General features: G+C 36.8%; 1 protein-coding gene across 2 annotated transcripts in view; it reads left to right on the top strand.

The window, feature by feature from the left end:
• Window positions 1-21,779, top strand: part of CDH12 (cadherin 12) — a 162,307-nt gene that overhangs the window by 82,757 nt on the left and 57,771 nt on the right. Inside the window, exons 3-4 of one of the 2 annotated variants that reach the window (XM_075142499.1) lie at window positions 7,149-7,268; window positions 12,941-13,108. In XM_075142499.1, coding sequence (XP_074998600.1) covers window positions 7,149-7,268; window positions 12,941-13,108 — 288 coding nt within the window. The remainder of the gene's footprint in view (window positions 1-7,148; window positions 7,269-12,940; window positions 13,109-21,779) is intronic. The other variant, XM_075142500.1, reaches the window with a different exon arrangement.

Genomic DNA, 21,779 nt, shown 5'->3' with positions numbered 1-21,779 from the left:
TTTTAGTGCTATTTCAGTCAGTTTGACAAATGAGTTAGAGATCTTGGGCCCCATTCTATTTGCAGAGAGTAAAATTCAGGCCAGAATGCTTGTTGTGATTAGAACAACTATTTACAATATATGTTAGTCCTCAATACTGTCTGTATTATTTTAAAGAAAATATAATCTTCATTAAAATTCCATACCATTTCCTTGAGCCATGTGAATGGTTTAGCATTATTTTTCTTTTCTTTCTAAAACATAAATAACTACTTAAGCACATCATTTCATTCTTCTGCATTTTCTAATGCTTTACATCAAATATTTGTTGATTGCACATCAAAAATTAAAAGTATAAGTCTCTTTAAATGCTGATTATCATATAAGGTGTTTCCAAACAACAAAAAATATTGTATTTTTTTGTTCATTTGATTACTCCATGTAGTAATGTAAGTACATATTTTAATTAAAATGTCATGAGCTATAGTAAATGTGATTCTCCATCACTACCTTTGTGCATTAAAGATTTACAGCTGTAGCACCCTGTATTATTACCTGGGAAAAAATAATTAGAATTTAGAGTCTACTTTTAAAAGTATATTGGCTTTATACTTTGCAATAAAATAAAAACCTTTTTAGATACAATGGGCAATGCTTGATAATGCTGAAGAAGAAACCAATTTCAGAAAACCTGTTTAGAACATTAGGTATGTATCTAAGTTGGTAAATGACTGGAGGCACATTAAAAAAACATGCCTGACCTCTCATAAAAATATAAGTTTTACATAGTATCTATTTGTTGTAAAAGATCTGACAGATGAATTAATACAGTTGAAAATGCTATCGCTGTGAAATGGATTATTTTTCATATTCAGTGCCTGCTATTTATCAGGCTAAAATATGACTTTGGATATCTGCTTTAATAAAACTTAGTTTATAAATCAGCATTTCTTCTTTCTTTTGTGTAATAAGGTTGAATTACCTGGAGCATGTACCTAAGAATATCTAAACTAATATTTTGAGACAACTAAGGATTGGTCTGTGCAGGGATTGTTAAGCACCTAGGTTGATGGCAGAATTTTCAGGCAGACTGTCTGAAAACATTTCAAGATGGCCACTGTCTGCTTCATTCACCTTGCAACGTCACATTTTTGCATGAGAACTTAGACATAGATGTGGATTCAGCTGTGGTGTTTCACATGGCTACCTGTGCATCACTGGTACATGCAGACCAGTGCTGCCAGGCTCCCTGTGCCCAGCCCCTGGCTGCAAAGCTAGCTGCAGGTGCCTGGCATGAGTCTAGATGCCTACATGGTAGAAGTCTAATAATAGGTGGCATGAACTCCACTGTAAGTATTGCTATGAAAGCACTCATTCTGGCTCACACTCTTTCAGCTAATCTTTGTTTTGGTAAATAATTTCTGGTTTGGAGGAAGCTGCTCCTGGTGGTATAGCAGGAGCGGCTTGCTGGTCATAGTCGTTTTGGAAAGAAGGGGAGGTGGTCACTGCTCTGTTAAAAGGATATTGATTGGGTTTAAGCTGCTGTTGCTAGGGCTTAGGAAACAAATGATGGAATAGGGGAAGAGCTCCAAAATCCATTCTCAGCCACAGTAGTTTTGCTTTGAATATGGAAAAAAAGATAAACACATTTACTGCTGTATCTGTCGTTTCAATCTCCTGAGACACTGTATGGATTAAATTTACCAAAAATTATCAACTATGCTTACTAAAAGTCACCCTGCTAACACATTCAATACCTCACATGCCAACATCTTAAATATACGTGAATACTTACATCATAACAAGACAAATTAAAGTTGCTTGAATATCTTAATTGAGCATTTCTTACCTAAACCTGTTGGAACTTAAGAGAAGCCGATGAATATACTGAGTGAGTAGTTCTTGATTTGCTTTGATTTATATAGTTTTTAAAGTTTCTCTTATTCTGAAGTGTCACAAATCCATGCATTCAGTCGTAAATCATAAAATCATAGAATGGTTTGGGTTGGAAGGGACCTTAAAGATCACCTAGTCCCAAACCCCCTGACATGGGCAGGAATACCTTTCTCTAGATCAGGTTGCTCAAAGCCCCATCCAACCTGGCCTTGAACATTTCCAGGGAAGGGGCATCCACAACTTCTCTGGGCACCAGTGTCTCACCACCCTCACAGTAAAGAATTTCTTACTTACATCTAATCTAAATATATCCTCTTTCAGATTAAAACCGTTACCCCTTGTCCTATCACTACAGGCCCTGATAAAAAGTCCTTCCCCATCTTTCCTGTAGGCCCCCTTTAAGTACTGGAAGGCTGCTATAAGGTCCCCCCGGAGCCTTCTCTTCTCCAGGCTAAACTCTCTCAGCCTATCCTCACACAAGAGGTGCTCCAGCCCTCTGATGATCTTCGTGGCCCTCCTCTGGACCCGCTCGAGCAGGTCCATGTCTTTCCTGTGTTGAGGACTCCAGAGCTGGATGTAGTACTCCAGGTGGGTTCTCACGAGAGTGGAGTATAGGGGGAGAATCACCTCCCTCGACCTGCTGGTCACACTTCTTTTGATGCAGTCCAGGATATGATTGGCTTTCTGGGCTGCAAGCACACGTTGCCAGCTCATATTCAGTTTTTAATCCACCAATACCTCCAAGTCCTTCTCCTCATGGGTGCTCTCAATCCGCTCATCCCCCAGTCTGTATCCATGTTTAGGATTGCCCTGACCCAGGTGCAGGACCTTACACCTGGCCTTGTTGAACTTCATGAGGTTTGCATGGGCCCACCTCTACCCTGTCAAGGTCCCTCTGGATGGCATCCCTTTCCTCCAGAGTATCAACCACACCACTCAGCTTGGTGTCATCGGCAAACTTGCTGAGGGTGCACTCAATCACACTGTCCATGTCCCTGACAAAGATGTTAAATAATACTGGTCCCAATACGGGCCCCTGAGGGCACCACTTGTCACTGGTATCCACCTGGACATTGGGCCGTTGACCGCAACTCTTTGAGTGGGATCATCCAGCCAATTCCTTATCCACCAAGTGGTCTCCCTTCAAATCCATGTCTCTGCATTTTAGAGACAAGGATGTTTTGCAGGACAGTATCAAAATCAATTACAATTGTTGGATTTGGGGTGATTTTTTCTGTTTTATTTCACCTGGAGGAAATATGTTTATGAATTCCACTAATTCAGTGTCATGCTGATGTATCTTATTTATTGCATATGACTTTTTTGTTGTGGGTTATCTTTTATTGCAGATCTGAATAGAACTCAAACTCTACCATGTGCATAAAAAGGTAGGCATAATGAGATAAAATATAAATAGTTTTTTATCTGTTAATTACAGATCATCCTTCCTTCTTGGTCTTTTTTATAACAACAATAATGAAATGTCATTTAACCATAAGGAGTCAAAATCAGATTTATTCCAGGTATTCATTTGATAGAGTAAAATAGTAAATAAATGAGTTGTTATTTTATCTATAATTCTACAAATAAATGAATAAATCACACTGTTCATACAAAGGTAAAAAGTTCTTAAAGCCTATATAAATTTTCCATAAGAAAAAGACTGCAGCATATTTTGCACAAACTTTTCCAGAGCTAAATCTGCCTTCTGAATATGACTTAGCATAGCAAACTAGCATATCTTACAGTCCTCTTCAAAGTACACCGTAATTATTTTTTCCTGAACTGAGCTTCTAAGGATTAAAAGAAAAGCTCTGACAGTGATAAATACAGGTGCAGAATTGTAACTGAAATGGGTAGAAAATAAGCATTACTATTTAACTAACAGCTTGAGTACTTAAGAGGCCCAATGCTTTCTTCTTAAAAATCCTTAAAATTGAATCACATTTGTGATTTATTTTGTCTCATTGCAGCTTCAATGTATAAGTTAATATTGATTTAAAATCTCAAGATCAGTACAATATTAGGTTTAAGAATTCTTTTTTAAAAGAGCTGGCATATAGACTTATATTATGGGTTGTTTTCAATTTGCAAGTGAGGTGCAGTGAAGCAAAATTCATAAAGATGATATATCCTAAAGTCCAAAAGTACTGCAAAAGCATTGATTAAGTAGTGTGAGATTTTCCTCACTGCCTGACTTTAGGAGCCTTTTAACCCTCTACATTTGTTGTCCAAAGTTAGTCGACGTGAACAGTCAGTAGTAAAATATGCGATTCACCCTCTTGAGGTGATGGCCAGTGCGCTGTGTGACAGGTCTGCTGTTTCTATCAGTCTCAAGTGCTGGAAAGATCTTCATTATGGTGTTTGCAAGTTCTCTGCTGATGACCTGTGAGAAGGCAGGTGTTCTGACTAACCTTCCAGAAACATTAGATTTTTAAATCCTGATCTTTGGTAGGTCTCCTCAATGCTCAGCACTTCAGAAAATAAGTGCACATACAAAGAAACTTAACTTTCTGCTGTTGCATTTGTAAATCTTGGTCTGCCTGTCCTGTTCTCTTATGGAGAATGTTGCGTTCTTCAAGCTGCAAAGCAAAGGTCTTGGTAACATGACGACAAAATTTTGTCAATCATAGTCAGATGACAAACTAAAATTAGCTCCCTGAAGTAGCAACCAGTGCGGCATCAGAAACATGAATCCTGGCCCAAGAGGAGGTTTGGGAATGTGTGACAGCACTGTCTCGTTTTGGCAAAAGTGCAGGCTACTGTCTTAAACCAGTCCCGACGCAGCACACTTGTCAGCCAGAGCACTCAGTCGCCCAGTTCTAGCTCAGACCTCAGCATCTGGGAATCTGATGCTTTGCTCCACCGCTTCAGAGGGAACAAAACTCACCAGCCTAAGAACACAGTGAAAGACTGAACAATTTGGTAGGGAGGAAAGAAGGCAGCAACTATGTTAAAAGGTAGCATTTCTTTTCAGTGGAAAAAGTAGACTGAATTTTTTAGGTTGGAAAGGTAGTAGCAATGAAGGAAGACAATTGTGTGTATACCAGGAAGGGAAGTTGTACTGTACAGTGAGTGAACATGACAAGTTTTGTCAGTGTAATTGCTCCAGAAGGAAGAGATCTCCCTTTTTCTTCCACAACAGTAAGGGCCCAAAGGTGGCAAGTACAGTGAACTTCTCCTTTTCAAGGGAAGAGAGGAAAAAATTTGAAAGCTACCATTTCCTTCTCCATCTTGATCACTGGAGTAGAACTAAGTTGTTGCTGTGGCTCCCTGAATTTCTGGAGCAGAAGACAGGGCTGAAAGCAAGAGATCCTGTTACAAAGATATTCCTTATGGACAGGAATAGATGAAGGCCACCAAATGCTCTACAGGTATTAGATAACTTCTATCTGTCATTCCTGTAGGAAAAAGTATTCCTCCAGCTGGGCTTGTCTAAGCTATTTAATTTATAGTCAGTTATGGTTATGTGTTATGTAAAGAAAGGCACAAGTGTTTGAGTAGGCACTGCTTCCACAATGGTTATACTGAACTTGGACTTCGGTCTTCTCTAACAGGTATCATTCCTCACCTTTCACATCCAGAAAATCAAGAGAATAACTTCAGGCTTTTAGTTAACTGAATCTATCTCAACGGTTTATTTTCATTCATTTATTCATTGCTAATCTTTTATTTCTTTTAGAAGTTGATTTTAATGAAACTTGCCCTCAGCTTAAAAACAACCTGTTGACTTTAAAAAGTGATTATTAGTCAAATAACACTTATATTTCTGTGTTTTCTTCAGGAGATAGACAGAATATATCTTGGAATACCTTTTCATTCTCTATTGTTCAATAAAAAACTGTACCAGGAGCAGTCTTGTATGACCAGCCATGCAAAAAAAAGTATTTTTACAATGTTAATTCCAAACCCTTCAGCACCATTGTCAAGCCTCATATGGAGAGATGGGGGGGGGAGGGGCGCGCGGGGCAGGCACTGAAAAAAAAAATCCTCCAAACAGCTACCTTTGCTATGAGTTACTTTCATGTCTAAGTCGTAGGACCTTTCACATGGAGCATCTCTCAGTGAGGCCCTCCCAGAAATAAACTTTGACAAGTCCATTAAGGTTAATTTTAGATTGTGAACATCCTTTGAAACTTGCCAGTTTTCATTACGGAAAAATAGCGATTTGAAGTGCTTGCAGTATTCCACGGATATTCTTGAAAAAAAAGTCAGATGACCTCCAAATGCAGGACATTTCTTAAAACAAAAATGGTGGGGATAACCCTCCTCCCTGTCCTGTTTTTCATGTAGGTTGTCTTCACCTCACTCACTCCAAATCAGCATTGCAAATCCCAACATTCATTTGCACAGAAGATCATAGGAAACTATTAATTCTTCAAAGCTGTTGGGAAAACCTAAATGTGTGGCCATTTGTTTTGCTGAAGACTATAGTTTGAACACTGTTTTCATTATAGGGCAGTGGGGAAATGCAGGTAAATTGCTTAGCGACCAGCAGGAGGGACAAGACATTTCTGCAAGACTATTGCCATCTACAGTGAGTTTTCTGTCTCCATGTGCATTTCTTTTGCTCCATGGCATGGGTCCCCTTTAAGTTGGAATATAAAGCAAATTGCACTAGGTCTGGTCTATAACCGTGGCTGAAAATAGAGTATCAAGGGGAGGTTCTTCCTCCACGGTACTTTTGTTTCCTATTGAGTTGTATTGGAAAGGGAAGAAGACTCAAGTCTGGATTTTGAAGACAACTGGCTGAACCAAACACCTGATTTTGTTCTACAACTGAAATGTGAATTCCACCTTTAGGAGACTGCAGTATAATTTTTTAAGGTACTTAGAGATTGCTTCACTGGCAGATTCAGGAGTTACTTGACCAAATGCTTGTTTTAAAGGTAACTCACATATTTTACTTCCACAGTTGTCAACCTTTTCACAAAACTGTGGGGCATACTCCTTTTCAAAATCCAGTATTGCACTTCCCCAGATCTCCATCCTATATGTGTTGGGTAAAAAGTTTTTGTAAATAACGCATGTTTCATAAACTGTTTATAAATATCTTCTGATGGCGGGCTGCTTCCCCTTTACTTCCCATTATGCCTCAGCTGTTACCTAGATGGTTGCTAGCATAGAGATGATGAATTGACTGTTTTATTCTTGCCTTGTTTCCAGTGGAACAAGAATTACAACAGAATCTGCTAGCAACAGGACTAATGTGTCTGAAATATCCCTGATCACTGCTCTATATTGAAAATGTGATTACCTGTGTTTCTATGCAGGTGCATATGTGCTTCAAGTAAAGGCAACAGATGCTGATGATCCCACTTACGGAAACAGTGCTAGAGTGGTTTACAGCATTCTTCAGGGGCAACCGTATTTCTCCATTGATCCAAAGACAGGTAAATAGTTTATCAGCAACAGTGGAAGATTTAAACTTTGGAATTTGATTCATGCGGGCAATATCAATGAATAAATATGGACTGGACTGATATGGCCAAAGACCAGTAGAGTAACTTTGCACATGATTCAGTTTTGAGTATTGACTAGTTTTTGAATTAATTACAATCTATTGTAGAAACAAAAGAAACATGCTCTTCCAATCAGTCCTGGAAACCCATAAAATATGTATATACTGAATTTTTTTTTTTTTTATGCTTTATCATTTCTCTATAACTAAAGCTTTATCTACTACATACATTCTACTTTTTGTTTTTTCCTAATGATTCAGTTTTGTATCTTGGGACTACATTCTTTTTTCTCAGCATTTTTACTTGCTGAATTGACAGTCAGAAATTCTCTAGCAATGATTGTTTTGCTATATAGAGCTAATTTGAGAGGGTGGAACAGCTAATAATCTCCTGCCCTCCTATCTTCCTGGGGCATAGTATGTTTGTCTGGGGTTACTGGATGTGTGAGCAGAAAAGGATATTACATTTAAAGAGACTGAAGTATTTGGGAGGTTGGGAAGTATTTGGGAGGTTGGTAGACATGTTAAGTAGGTATCTCATCCTATATTTCTAAATGTCACTCTTGTTTCTATATTTAGCAATTCAGTTAAGGAGCCAATAACCTACATGGTGAATGCCATGCATTGTGTCATCCTGAATGTGTTACAGGGATAGTTGTCCATATGCCCCTTTCAGCAAATAGTTTCTCCTTCCAGTGAAGGAGTGCTGTACTTGAATGTCAGACTGTGTGTTAAAGAGCCTTTATCCCTGATCAAACAATAGTTTGGCAGTGAGAGCCTCATAAGGTTACTAGTGCACTATCTCCAATGGGCACATTCCTTTGTCACGTACTCCATTTAGCATGAGACCTTATTGCAATTTGCAGTGAGCAACTTTACTTTTCAAACTGAAATGGGACTTCTTCAAGTGTCTGGGGGAAAAACAAAGTATTTATTTTTATACTTATTTTTTTATTTCGGTCTTGTAAAGAATGAGGAGGAATTCAATGGCAAGAAAAACCTTTTCTGAAGCCACAACTGGAGTTCTAGTACACGTTTCCCAAGAAAAAAATATTAATAGTTATTAGCACTTGAAGAAGAACATTTTTTCCCATGGGACTTTGAAATGCTGTATCATATGCTCTCATCTATTACTCAGTAGCGAGTAGTGAGTGGACCATAGCTGATGGCCTGCACCCTACTAGCCCTGGAACATCATACAAACCCACTGTTTCCACATCTGTCTGTTAATATCTTTAATGAGTTACTCAGGTGGATCTTGGTTGTGAAAGAATGGACACAGCTGTAAAGGAAAATTCATGAAACAGCTAGCCCAGCATAGCTTAAAATCCTATACCAGAAAAAACCATATAGATTCATGCTTCTACGAGCAACAATAATGTGCTGTAACCTTACATTAAGAAAGGTCACAATACGAGACTTTCCTGTGGGTCTAACAATGACTGTACAGATAAACAGTATGTGAATAATAATGTACAAGAAGTTGCTTAATGATTTCTCTAAAATCCAGAAGTCTTGGACAGCATTACAGATCTTCTGGCATTTCTAATTCTTTATTTTATTACTGAGGAGATGATACAGTAGTTTTTCACTGCAGAGTTTTACCGCCAGACATCTGTCTTGAGTGGTTTTGACAGGAAAGGGTAAGAAAGCCATTTGGGTACAAAATGACAGACAAACTCAGAACTGCTGGTAGACGGATAAGCATTTTTTGGGTTGCTGTTGTTGGCTTTTTTTTACTGTCTCTTGCATTTTAGTGACAATTTTGAGACATTCCCTTGTAGTTGTTTAAAGAACTTAAGAACATCCATACTAGGTCAGACCAAAGGTCCATGCTGCCCTGTATCATGTTTCCAAAAGTGATGGCCTACTCAGCTCTAGTGAAGGATAAAAAAAGAAGTGTTTAGTGATGCACCCCCTGAATGCTCTTCTAGTCTTCAACAACTTGTTCTTACGAAGTTCCTGGGTGATTAGCAATGTCCATGTAACTAAAACGCTGAAAGGATTTCTTCTCCATAACTTGTCCACTTCCCAGTAGAATTGACTTGTCCAGGAGCACGGTATCTGCACACCCTAGAAATTCCACAGCAAAAGTTTTTTTAGGTGAAGAACCAGCTCCTCTTTCTTCTTTGAAATGTGACACCTCTTAACTTATTTCATACCTCACACTTACGTTGTACGAGACAGTGAACAGTTAATTCCTATTTATTAATTCCTCATGACCTTATAGACCCATATTCTCTCCCAGTTGCCTCTTTTCTAGATTGAAGACTTCTTTAAATAGAAGCCATTCCATAACACCGATCATCCTTCTCCTCCTCCTCAGGATGAGAAAGTACACACAGTATTCCAGAAGGCAGCTCATATGGTTGTATAAAATGGTTTAATCATAACACTTTTGTTCTTTATTCCTTTCCAAACAGTTCCAAACATTCTGTTTACTCTTTAGCTTCTACCACACAAAAGCTGATATGTTTGTGGAAATTTCTATTACTACCTCAAGATCTCATCGCAAAGTGGTAATGGTGAAACCATTGACCATAACTTTATATGTGAAATAAGGTTTGTGTTTGGCATGCACATGACTTCACACATACTCCTTTCTCAAATCATTCCAGATAGGTGTTAAACATTTATTCTGATATGAATTTAGTTCACTTAAATAGTTTTTAACCTTTATAGGTCTGAATGTCACAGCTGCTCCTTTACTCCTCTTCTTTACTGACCTCCTAATTTTTTGCACTGCTTTGCTGGAGGTGAGCAAACTACGTGGAAGCGGGAGAGTTAGCTTTTATTGCTCTTGCAGGAAGGTTAAATGCATTACAGTCCCTGCTGAAGAGCAGCTGTTGGACTGGCACATTTTAAGGCCTCGAATCTTACACGTGGGGGTTACTTACTGATGCTATGAAATTGCTCTTCTGATTTTAATGTGAGTTTTCTTTAACATAGAGCAATTCTCTTAAGACAGATAACCTCCCTTATCTTTCCTCTGTACATTCCGTTCTGTTACTAAAATGTCCTTTTGACAAACTTCTTTCTGCCCAATTTTCTGATGTGTTTATAAGGTCAATATTCTTATTTATGGCTAGATGTCTCCAATTTTTTCTTAGACTCAGTATTCTAGTCCATATTCTGACCTCAGTTATATTCTTGAAATCCAAATTGGTGTCAGCAGGAGTATTGATGCTAATATTTATTCAGGAGTTTTTTCAGGGAACCTGGATTTTCTGTTCCACATAAGTGGATCACCTCCTGTTGAATTACGGCTCAATAACTTTGCAGAGTATATCTTCTGGCCCAGGTCCCATACATACTATTTTCAATTTTCAGCAGCCTCATCGAGACCATACTTTTCTGCACATTTGATATTGATGACATTTGCAAAGAAAAAAAATCAAAGTTATTCAGTTCTGGAGCTGAACAATCTTTATTGTAAAATCTTAAGGTAGAAGAATTTAAAAACACTCAGAACACCATTACCTGCACGTAAGACCTCTACATTATAATAAGCCTTTGATTTAAAGTTTGGATATTCTTTGTGAAGCTGAAGCTGGAATACCAAAATTTGTAGTCCTTTCTTTCCCATGGATTTTTACCTCCATTTTATTTTTCTATTTTGCTGGTTAGATAACCTTTGTCTTGTCCATATGAACTGATGATTTTGGTAGAAATTGTATTTTTCAGGGTTTTTTCTATGGTTTTGAAATAGAGTAGGTAGAAAAGGGAAAATTGCCTATGAACTGCTAAATATGAAAATTATTCTCAGTGATTTTTTTTGCTGGAGACAAAGTTTTTTTACAGAAAAATATACAGAATGTTCTTATACTTCCAGATAGGAATGAACAGTGGGTGATTTGGAACTTTACTACTAGAGTGACAGCCAATTCTGAGAAAGCCACTCAGTTTTATAAAACAGGTATAACAATCAGATGAACTGCATCTTCTGCTCACAATCTACTGTCTGCCCATTTTTCTTTTTTTCTACTTACTTACTATTTGTTTTGCTAGTATAACAAGGGAAGTTTTTAATTCTCATAGCTTTTTTCTCCTTAGAATGAACATACCAAGGATGTTATAAAATACTGTGGAACATGTAGTATCCACAATGCAAAAATATAGATTAAGAGATTCAAGAGGAAACCTAGTAATGGTCATCCTATTTACAAAAAGATTTTTTCATGAATATCACATGAATATGAATTTTTACAGTTTTACAATTCAAGATTTCTGTCTGGAACAAACAAAACATTGAACAGCAGTATCTAAATGTTCTTAAGTATTTGCTAGTCGTATTCCAGATCTATACAGTACAGTATACGCCATGCTGAGGTAGAAAAAAGTAGTTATTATTAATGTTGTCGTTATCATCATCAGTATTAAAAATGGAGAGAAAGGAAATTGTTTTACATTTCAATTCAACGGGAATTTTTAATAGGTTCCAGAAATAGCAGATTTAGGTCAAAGTTATTTCTAGACTCTGAACAAGTACTATAAGCTAATGGTTCTTATTCTTGTTAATACAACAGCGGTTAGTTGCTATAAAGATAAGAATGACCCTTAAAATTTGTTTCTTATCATTCCAGGCTTATTAAAATACCAGGGGAAAAAGACTGCTTTTAAACCCAAATGGTTTAATACTAGAAAATAATATTTTCTAAAACAATAATAACTTAGAGGAGAAGCATGCTTCCAATTGGTTTATTTTTCAATTGTGCATGTTATCTGCACCTAACCATTTTCTGAAAACTCTTGCTGAATATATACCATTTTGCAATGTAATATGCACTTGTAAAATTTTGACAAAGAAATGTGTTTTCTCCTATACATTTGGTGTCAAGAGAAAGGCTTGAGTGCCCAAAACCTAACAGCTTTTTACAAGCTCATCAGCTAATCCTATGATCAGTAGTACCTCTCTCTCTCTCTACAAGGCTTCCTTTTATCATATACATTCTTAACATATCAGAAGGGAGATTATGGCATACCTATTTAGATGTCAGCTATCCAAAATCACTGAAGATTAAGAGTTATTTGGGTAAGGTCTTACCATGACATTTTAATTACATTTCTTTATGGAAACTCCTAAAGTTTTCACTGCATCTATGTGCTATATCAAGAAAACTTTCTCAAGCAAAGGAGAGTCTTCAAATAAAGACCTCCTTTTGGACAGAAAGAATATTGTCTTGGCCTACATTAATTTAACTGTGATGGCAAGTGACTGGTTGGAAACAATTGAAGATGCAGTCTCTGAAATGCATTGCCATCTCTTCCTACTTGCCCTTCTCTGCACAATGCAGCGTTCTTCGGTCCCAATGTGGCAAACCTATGCTCTCGCCATTCACATCCCTAGTGAAAATGCACCATTCTCTTTCAGCCATTCACGTGCTGATTGAAAAGACACAGCAGTCATTTTGAATGGTTGAATAGCTGATGAGCACACTTTTGAAAAGCTTGAATGATTTGTATGTTTCTGTGTGAACTCCTCTCTTATCGACCCTTTAGGAAGAGTTCCATTTCTGGTCCAAGAGATCCAGTATTAAAATGTAATAGCAGACAATCACAGCCCTTTGTTTACTTGTTCTTTCTCTTTCCCATTTCTTCTTGTAGGTGTAATAAGAACAGCTTTGCCAAATATGGACAGAGAAGTGAAAGAACAATATCAAGTTCTAATCCAAGCCAAGGACATGGGAGGACAGCTGGGAGGACTAGCTGGTACTACCACTGTAAACATTACTCTCACGGATGTCAATGACAACCCACCCAGATTTCCTAAGAGTATGTTGTATTCCAAATGCACTAATTTTAAAATAAGCGTGACTGAAAGTATTAATGTGAAAAATCCTGTAGATATGGAATTGAGATCCAGGAAGAAGAATAGTATGTGATGAAAAAACTTAGAATATACTGTTGGGTTTTTTAAATAATATAAAGCTCCGTTTGAAAAGTATGAGTTTTCAATGTTTAAGAGGAAATATAGCATCATTCCAAGAGGACTAGCTTGAGACTGAGAGTTCATTTTATTTACACTTTAAAAATTATTTGGGAAATACTATTTTGTCAAGGGAAACAGGATGATCCCCATCAAATGACATAAAGTTATAATCTGAGATTTCCAGGTACCAGAGAGAGAACTGGCTTACACTAAGCATTGTGTAAGGAACAGATTTTTTACACATCTTGGCCCAGAAGATTAGATCTGTCCTCGAAAACACTTACAGCCTCAAAACAGTGATCATCCACTGACAATTTATAACATTTCGTACCAATTAGTTTAAATGAGGCTTTTCAGAAGTATGCTAATTTAAAGAGTTTCATAGTCTGTGTATGATTAGCAGGATTGTCACTTACTGCTCTCCTTAAATTTACCGAAGTTTTGTATATTCTGTACCTTTGAAATGCAGACATTAATCAAGCATAAACCTTGACAAGTATGCCAAAACTGCTGCTAAAAGTTGTTAATAAGTCAAATTCATATTAGAACATTAGTGTGAATTTGCAGTAAGATCATGGCAGCTTTTTACTTTGTATCTCCTTTCTTACACATGAATTTTAATCCCACTTTATGTATTATAAATGTTCCTTAGGTACCAAACCACACCTGAAATTTCACAGTTTTCATTCATATAAAAATTATTCTTCTTCTTTTCCTCAATATGAAAATATATTGCATTTCTGCAGGCATGTAAGAACGACCATGTTAAGACAAACATCCATCTGGCCCTGCCTTCAGTCTCTTACAATAACAACTAGAAGGTATACATAAGAACAGGCCAAAAAATATTCCAGAACATTTCCTCAGTTTCTAACAATTTTTAGCCCAGATGGTGTCTTTGTATTTAACAACCCTCAATGGATTTTTCTTACAGCAAGTTGCCCTGTTGCTTTGGAACTTATGTAAAATTTCAGAGTCCACAACATCCTATGTTAGTGAGGTACACAGATTAATCATATATCGCACAGCAAACAGCTTTCTCTCATTTGTTTTGAATCCATCCTTACATATCTACCTGTATGTTGATCTTTTTAAAGAATTCAGAAAACATTGCAAAATATGAACTTTATTTAGAAAAGCTGTGTTGAGTTTTTTTTAGTATGGGATATTCTCCATGAGTCCGTTAATCCTACTCCTACTGTTTTGCCCTGTGCATGTCAGTCATATCCATCCTTAGCTCATCCGCACTCCCTGGAAATCTCTGGGGGAAAAAATCAGTGTTATAATAGCACCTCCACGCCTTCATGTGCCACAGTGGTTTGAAGCAAAATATTACACACCATAGCAGTTCTCTTATTTCATTCTTCAGGCTCTTGGGCATGTAACAGCTAATCCAATGATTGGTTACTATTGTGTCTGTCTGTTCCACAACTGCTTCTATAGCTAATTTAACCTTCTCAAGAGTCCCCCATAAAGAAGGGTTCCAGGATAGAAAAATTCCCTAGTTATTCTGCATTGAACACAAATAAAAAAATGTACTAAGTTTTACATTTGTGATCTTATCTTCTCTGAGCACTTCTATATCTCATTTTTGAGTTGGCTTTACACAGTTCCTCTCAGGTTTTTGCCTCCAGATATCTTTAAAAGACAATTATTATTAGCTTGTTTGCTAGAGATTTATTCAAACTCGTTTTTTGTCTTCTTTATTGTGGCTTTATAGATAAAGCTGATTTTATGGTTCTTTCTATCATCCTCCCTGAGACACAACTTCATTTTTTTGAAAGATGTGTTCTTGCTTTTATTAGCTATGTTGTTTACCCTTACTGACTTGCTTCTTAATGGGTGCTGTGCATTTGCTGTGGGTCTTTAAAATGGTGTCCCTAGAGAGCATCCACACCACCCACAATGATTTAACTGTCTCAGCTATCCCATTCAGATTTTTTATAGCAATATCCCTCAGTTTTATTTATTTCCACTTTTTTTGTTGTTTTTTATTTAACAAGTGCAACCATCATGTAATTTTGGCTCTCATTGCTCCTGCGCACATACTGCATTTAAACTCATTATGGTTGCTGTAAAATTTAGAAGAACTAAAGAACTTTTCCTGACTAGCTAGTGTTAATACTGTTTTCTTCTTTAAGTCTTATTTGACTTAGAGATTCCTTTAACAACCATCTTTATTTGTCCACTGATAAGGTCTACTTTGCTTTTCCTGTGTGTTTTGCTCCTTGGTACTGTGCTGCCTGGCTGATTTTCTTCTTTCCCACGGATTTTGAACATGCCTATTATGCTGATATTCTTGTTTAGTGTTAGGTATTAAAGCTATCCATACTAGTTCCCATTTTAACCCTTGGATTTATATTGTGGCTTTCTTTCTCCTCTTTACTGGACCCTAGTTTGATTCTGTGTGATCTACCATTTCTGCATTTCCTACTGGACTACCATTACCTTTTGTAGCATTCTTCAGTGAAGAATGCAGAATTCTGGTGACTGCACCCTTTATCTGAGCTGCGTACTTTTGCATTTTTTTGAATTGTGTACTTTCCAACACCTGCAAATTTTCCTGAACTTTTCAGCTGGAATCACAATGATCATAAGAAAGTTTTTAAACTTTCTGAAGCCTGTTTTTCCTATGGCCAAAATGAATTTTGCATCTTCTGTATGCAAAGAAGATTCTTTAGCAAGTGCCCCTACTTTCCAATAATGTGAATCCCTTCTCCTTATACCTTTTTCTCAGCCAGGCATTTAAAGCTTTGCCTTTCCATCTTTCTCTCCCTGATTGTATATAGTGACACAATTTCAGACTATACTACTATGAATGTCCTTAGCTTCAGCTTCGCTTGCCGGCCTAAATTTCACCCCTAAGACCTCTGTCCAGTCTTACCTTATTTTGTCAGAGCTCACATAGACTACAGCCACTGGCACCTCTTTGTGTTTCTTGACATCCTGTCAAAACACTTGTGAGATGCTCCAAATCTGGTCAACAAGCAAATCATCCCAGAGGGTCTCTTTGAACCACCATTCCTATTGTCCTCGTCCTCAATGCTTGTTAAACCTCCCACCACTGAAGTTCGTTCCTTCCTTTCAGTTGGAACCCCTGCTGCTGGAAGGGTATCACAGGTGCAAGAGGAAATAATGTAACTGCCTGGAAATTGAAAAACTCAGTGCATTGGCAAGTTCCTTGGGCCCAATGCTCTTTCTTATGTCTGATTTGCAGTTGTATATTTTACTTTCTTTCCTGTTAGGGGTCTTAGTAATTTTCTGTTTTATTGTATGCCTTCATCTACTATGGTGTTGCAAAAAATACACAAGTCTCACATAATGTCAGACAGTTTTCGTGACACAGAGAAATCATGGAATATATCATTCTCTTTGAAGAAGATAGCCTTGAGGTCTCATTTAATGCTTGCACTGTTGTTGTGATGTCTTTGCTCAATTGTTGCTATGAAGGAGCAAAAAAAAATCACAAAAAACCAACCTTGTCCTGTGGTTTGCATTCTAATAGGATTGAAAAGCTTTTCTTTCTATTATATCAAATGTCACAGAAGCTGAATTATAGCAGTGACTCTCAACAAAACAGAAGAGAATAATATTGGAGGTTTATGTTGATATTGAAAATAATAAACTTTTAACATGGCTTGCAAGCTAAAATGTTGGTATGGGGACTCCAGCATATTGGAACAAGCTTGATCAAGGCAGACAGTTACCTGAAACATTCTTTTCTTTTGGGATGTGTTACAGGCAACATATTTATATTCTCATAAACTGAGAACTTCTGCATAATCAAAATAGTAAAAGCAAAAAATGGGGATTTACTTAGCCAGTCCCATTTGGTTAAGTGGTATGTGAGATGATGTCTAATGTGCCTGAATTTCACAGAGACACAAGGCTAATTACAGCTAAACAACAAAAAAAAAATGATTGAAAAAAGTTAGGTATGAATTTTATTTCTAATATAGTAACTGTATTTTTCAGTTTTGCTCTTTGAAAACATTGCAATGATTCAGAGTAACTACCTGCCAGGAAATGGAGTTTGCCATTTACTTGACTGCCATAGATAAAAGGATACTTGTGCAGAATTTTAGTTTATGTGAAAAATAAGCCTTTAAAATCAGGTCCAGGTAGGTGCCAAGTTCAGGGCCGGCAAGACCTAAAGAGTCCTCACTGGTGCTGGGAGTTGAGACTTCCACATTACTCATCATTGGTCAACAAAGCCAGGAAGTCCAAGTGCAGACTGAAAAAAGAGACTGAAGGTCCTTTAACACTAAATGCTGCAGCGTAAATGTTTTTGTATCACATAATCAGGACCACAGTTTCCCAAGGAGTTTATACCAATGATGCCATGGTATAGACTACCTTATCAAATATGAAGATATTAATTATCACAGAATTAAGTTTAAATTTATTTTCTGAACTCAGTTAAGCTGGAAAAAAAAAGATTTCACAGTAGAAGTGGGAGAACATATATTATTAATGCTTGGAAGAAGCTACATTGATAAATAATACATTACAAGCTTGCCAAAAAAATGTATCACAGAATGCCTTCATCTCATCGAGGATCCTTTAAGGACACAGGCAGGTTTGGATGGGATATCAGCATCCACTGATAAAAAACCACTGACTGTCCTGCTGAACATGGAATTTTTTATTTCAAACCTGTGCTTTTGAACATATTCAGTGGGGAACTCCCACCTTGCATGACTCACAGTAATGAGGAGTGTAACAAAAGGGAAACCTCCAAACATTATATATTTCTGTCAGAGTTGTTTGACCTGCAGGTATCTATTGGCCCACATTTCAGAAAACTGAGATACTTCAGAAAACTGATATTTTCTTTATAACTAGAAGGAAAAATGAATCTCAATGCTTTTATTAGTAGAAATTTATTTCCAAAAGTGTTTTATATGTCTTGCCTGACTCTTCATTAGTACACTGACTTTCTGCATTACTGTGCATGTTTCATTGTTAAAGATAGAACTTTTCGTAAATATTAAAATAAATGTTTTATACTCAAGTTTGATTCTTGCCAAAACCAGAAAAAAATAAGGCAAAGACTGAAAGGGAAAGTACTTTTCCTATCATATCAACGACGTTCAAGCAATTGAAAATTTAGTATAACACATTTCTTTTTAACAGAGAAGAGTGGATAAAAACTGTTTATCTGTAGACATGCATCCTCATCCAGAAGGGAACTGATGGCCTTTCTCTCTCAGCTACTTACACACATGTTGGTTAGTTAAGTAAAAAGACAGTTCAGTACATCCTTCCTAGAAGCTAATGGGCTAACCCTTAACGCATCAAGCGTTAGACCAGTTTGAGCTAGCTGCAAGGACAGCTGTGGCTTGTTTCCAACTCTTAAAATAAGCTTCAAGAAAGGATGGGTGGGTTAGATTTACTTCCACATTTAAGTGACAAAAACTATATAATTAGTTGGTATAAATTATATTTTATGGAATCAAACCAATTAAGTGAGGTGGTTGATTCATATTTTGTAAGGTTATTGTGCTTCAGTTTTCCTGTCTCTTTCTTTTGTTCACTGATGACAGAGTGACTGTGAAAGCAATTTAGAGAAATAAACCCTTATATGCTGAGCAACAAAAGAACATGCGAATCATTTCAGTCAAAGGAATAGTATGTCTTTTTATTTTAATAAGACATAAATATACTTTTAGAGGATAAGGCCCTGAGATAGAAGAAATGCAATGGAATTTTAAAATTTATACAGTTTTTATTCTGATATTAGCAAATAAAAGATAATTCTCAAGTGTTTTATGAAGTCAGCAACAAGTTGGGTTTCTTTTCAAGGTGTGTATTTTTAAGGTGACACTCCCTTAATTTACCTTTTTAATTCAAAAGAACTATTTGGCTAAAGCTATGTTTTGTCATATCATTTCCAACTCACAGCAGAAGTCAATATTGCAGGGCAATGATTGAAAACTGTTTTTAACAGAAGACAAATGAACTAAAGTTTGGACCCAATACTTGAATTTTGTCTACTTGTGCACATCTTCGCTTCAAAAAAAGCAGCTCTTGGATGGTCAGAAACCATTATCTCAGGGCTGTTTTGCAACCACATTTAAAATGTTCAGATGTCTGTAGAGCAATACCTAGACATCACAAGGGCCATTTTTTTATTGTCATTGGTCTTTCCAGAAGCATCCCAGTGAAATCCATCAAGTTAGTTTGTACAAAAGAGCATGGCAAATTTCCAGAAATGCTAACATGCTTGGAAACAGAAATGCAACTATTCGTCTGTCTGGTAATGACACCTTAAATAAGGCAAGGTTGAAGGATCATTCCTAGGTCCTTGCACATTATTTGCCTGTCCATACTGCAGAATTTTGCAGCTAATTGGATTTGGATTTCAATAGTGTCAGTACAATGTATTTCACAGAATGTATTAAATCCTCCACTGGATTCAGTAGAGGAAACAACAATCTTAAACAGAAAAGTCAACAAAACGGGCAATTCAGAAACTGGAAAAAATATCTTTTATTGATGCAATTTCAGGAATTTCAGTGCAAGTAAAAAAGACCTTTACAAAAGAGAGCTAACCTTTTTTTTTTTTTTTGTCTTAGTTATATAACCTTTGCATGCTGCTTGAAAGATCTATTATCTGGATGATCTATTGTATAGATCTATTATCTATTTCACAATTATGATGTTAGGAATAGAGTTTGCATATTATTACCCTTTAGATACAGCATCTATTTTCAGTGATTATTCATTGGTTCATAGCATATTTGAACAGGTTTACTTTCAAGTACTAAAATCTGTAGAAATATTTTGAAAGAAAAGACAACCGAGTGCTGAACTTGGAGCAATCTATCTATACATACATATGCATACACACTCTGTGGATTGAAAACTCTTATCATATTTATTTATTTATATATTCTGGGAAGCTTAGTACATCACAGAAATTGCACATACACTATTTAACATAGGTTTTATATATAAAAGCAGGTCAATTTTGTTCACTCAGTAAACTAGGTGTGGCTGATTCCATTCATGTGGCTTTGAACCAATCTTGCTCAGATTTTATTGCAAAAACTGGGTTCAGATGCAAAATGCAAGTAAAAGGTCTTCTGGTCCACATGAGATAGAAAGAAAAATCTTTTATCCCACTGCTTTGGATCAGTGGCCTATGAGAGAGAAGTTCCTCAGATAATGGTATCTGCTTTTAAAGATTTCAGAAAAATACAACACCCAGGTCCCACCCAGTAGTAAATTAGACATTTACAGAAAAGGACTGTGTGATTAAGAAATTATTCCGTTCACTAACCTAAAAAAATTAAAATTATAAAAGCAGAGATTTTGATTTAAAAAAAAAAAAACAAGGAAGATTCCCTCCCTACTTGGACAATTTGCTAGAAAATTTATTTGGGATTAAGGATCAGAGCTTCAATCCGCCTAATTAAGTATTTTAACAAGTCTGTCCAACTTTCTGGGAAGTTATTCTACCCACTACAATTTAGATAGGGAAGTATGACTTTCTCTTGGTACTCCTGTTAAAAGTCATTGTGCCTTGTATACAGCACTTGTATCTTCGTTGGCTCTCGGAATGAAAACGAGTCTATCTTACATTGATTAAAGAATTTACCTGGCAGACAAGATGCCCTAATTCAATTCCAGCAACAAATTACTTATTTTATACCAAATGGGAGATGCTTACACAGGACAGGTGGACAGATTCATTGCAGACTAGCCTGCAGGCAGTGATTAGGTGGAGTCAGAGCTTGCTTTGAATCAGAACGGGAGGGAAGGTTGAATCCTAGTCTAGTCCAACTTTGTTAATTTTCTAACCACTATGCCATAAGACATAAAAGGAAAAAAGCACCACCTTGGTTCTGTAAACTAAGCTTAAATCTTTTAACATCAGAAAATCTTAAGCAAGGCTGATTTCCACTTACCTGTGAGTTTTGGGTAAACTAAAACTGCATTTTTGAGTTGAACATATATTTTAACCAACCGTTTCAAGGACCAGCAGCCATGCAGAGGTCATTATAATTTTGGATTGTAATACCAGTGAGTCACTTAACTACAGCTTTAACACCAGCAAAACAGTAGTCACATCAGTATGTGAATAAATGCTACCAGACCAGTATTTGCACAGTGCTCTTTCAGGAATCAGAGGAGGACTTAGGGTAACTCCTCTTTAAACGAGGTTCCTTCCAAGTCTTATACCTTATTACCTAGTAATGTGGAAATAGGCCATTCTATACTGGCTAGCTTCCGGGCCGCAGAGTACAGCTGGTACATGAAATTTCTTTGTACAGTTGTAGCTTTTTTGAACCTATGCTTTACAGTCCAGGCCATGCAGCCCACCTTAGGTCACAGCACCTGACAATTAAGTAGGCTTCTGTTACTATTGGTGTGTGTGCAACTAAAGGAGTTAACATAAAATTCAACATCTATACAGATTTCTATTTACACTTATGCCAATTTTCTCTTACTTTTGTCTTATTCTTTTCCACATCAGAATTCTTCAGGCACTTTCAGTAAGAGCTGATT

This window comes from Calonectris borealis, chromosome 2, assembly GCF_964195595.1.
Source record: "Calonectris borealis chromosome 2, bCalBor7.hap1.2, whole genome shotgun sequence".
In the NCBI taxonomy this organism is placed as follows: Eukaryota; Metazoa; Chordata; class Aves; order Procellariiformes; family Procellariidae; genus Calonectris; species Calonectris borealis.
The sequence above is the reverse complement of the archived record's forward strand: the minus strand, read 5'-3'. Positions and strand labels throughout refer to the sequence as shown.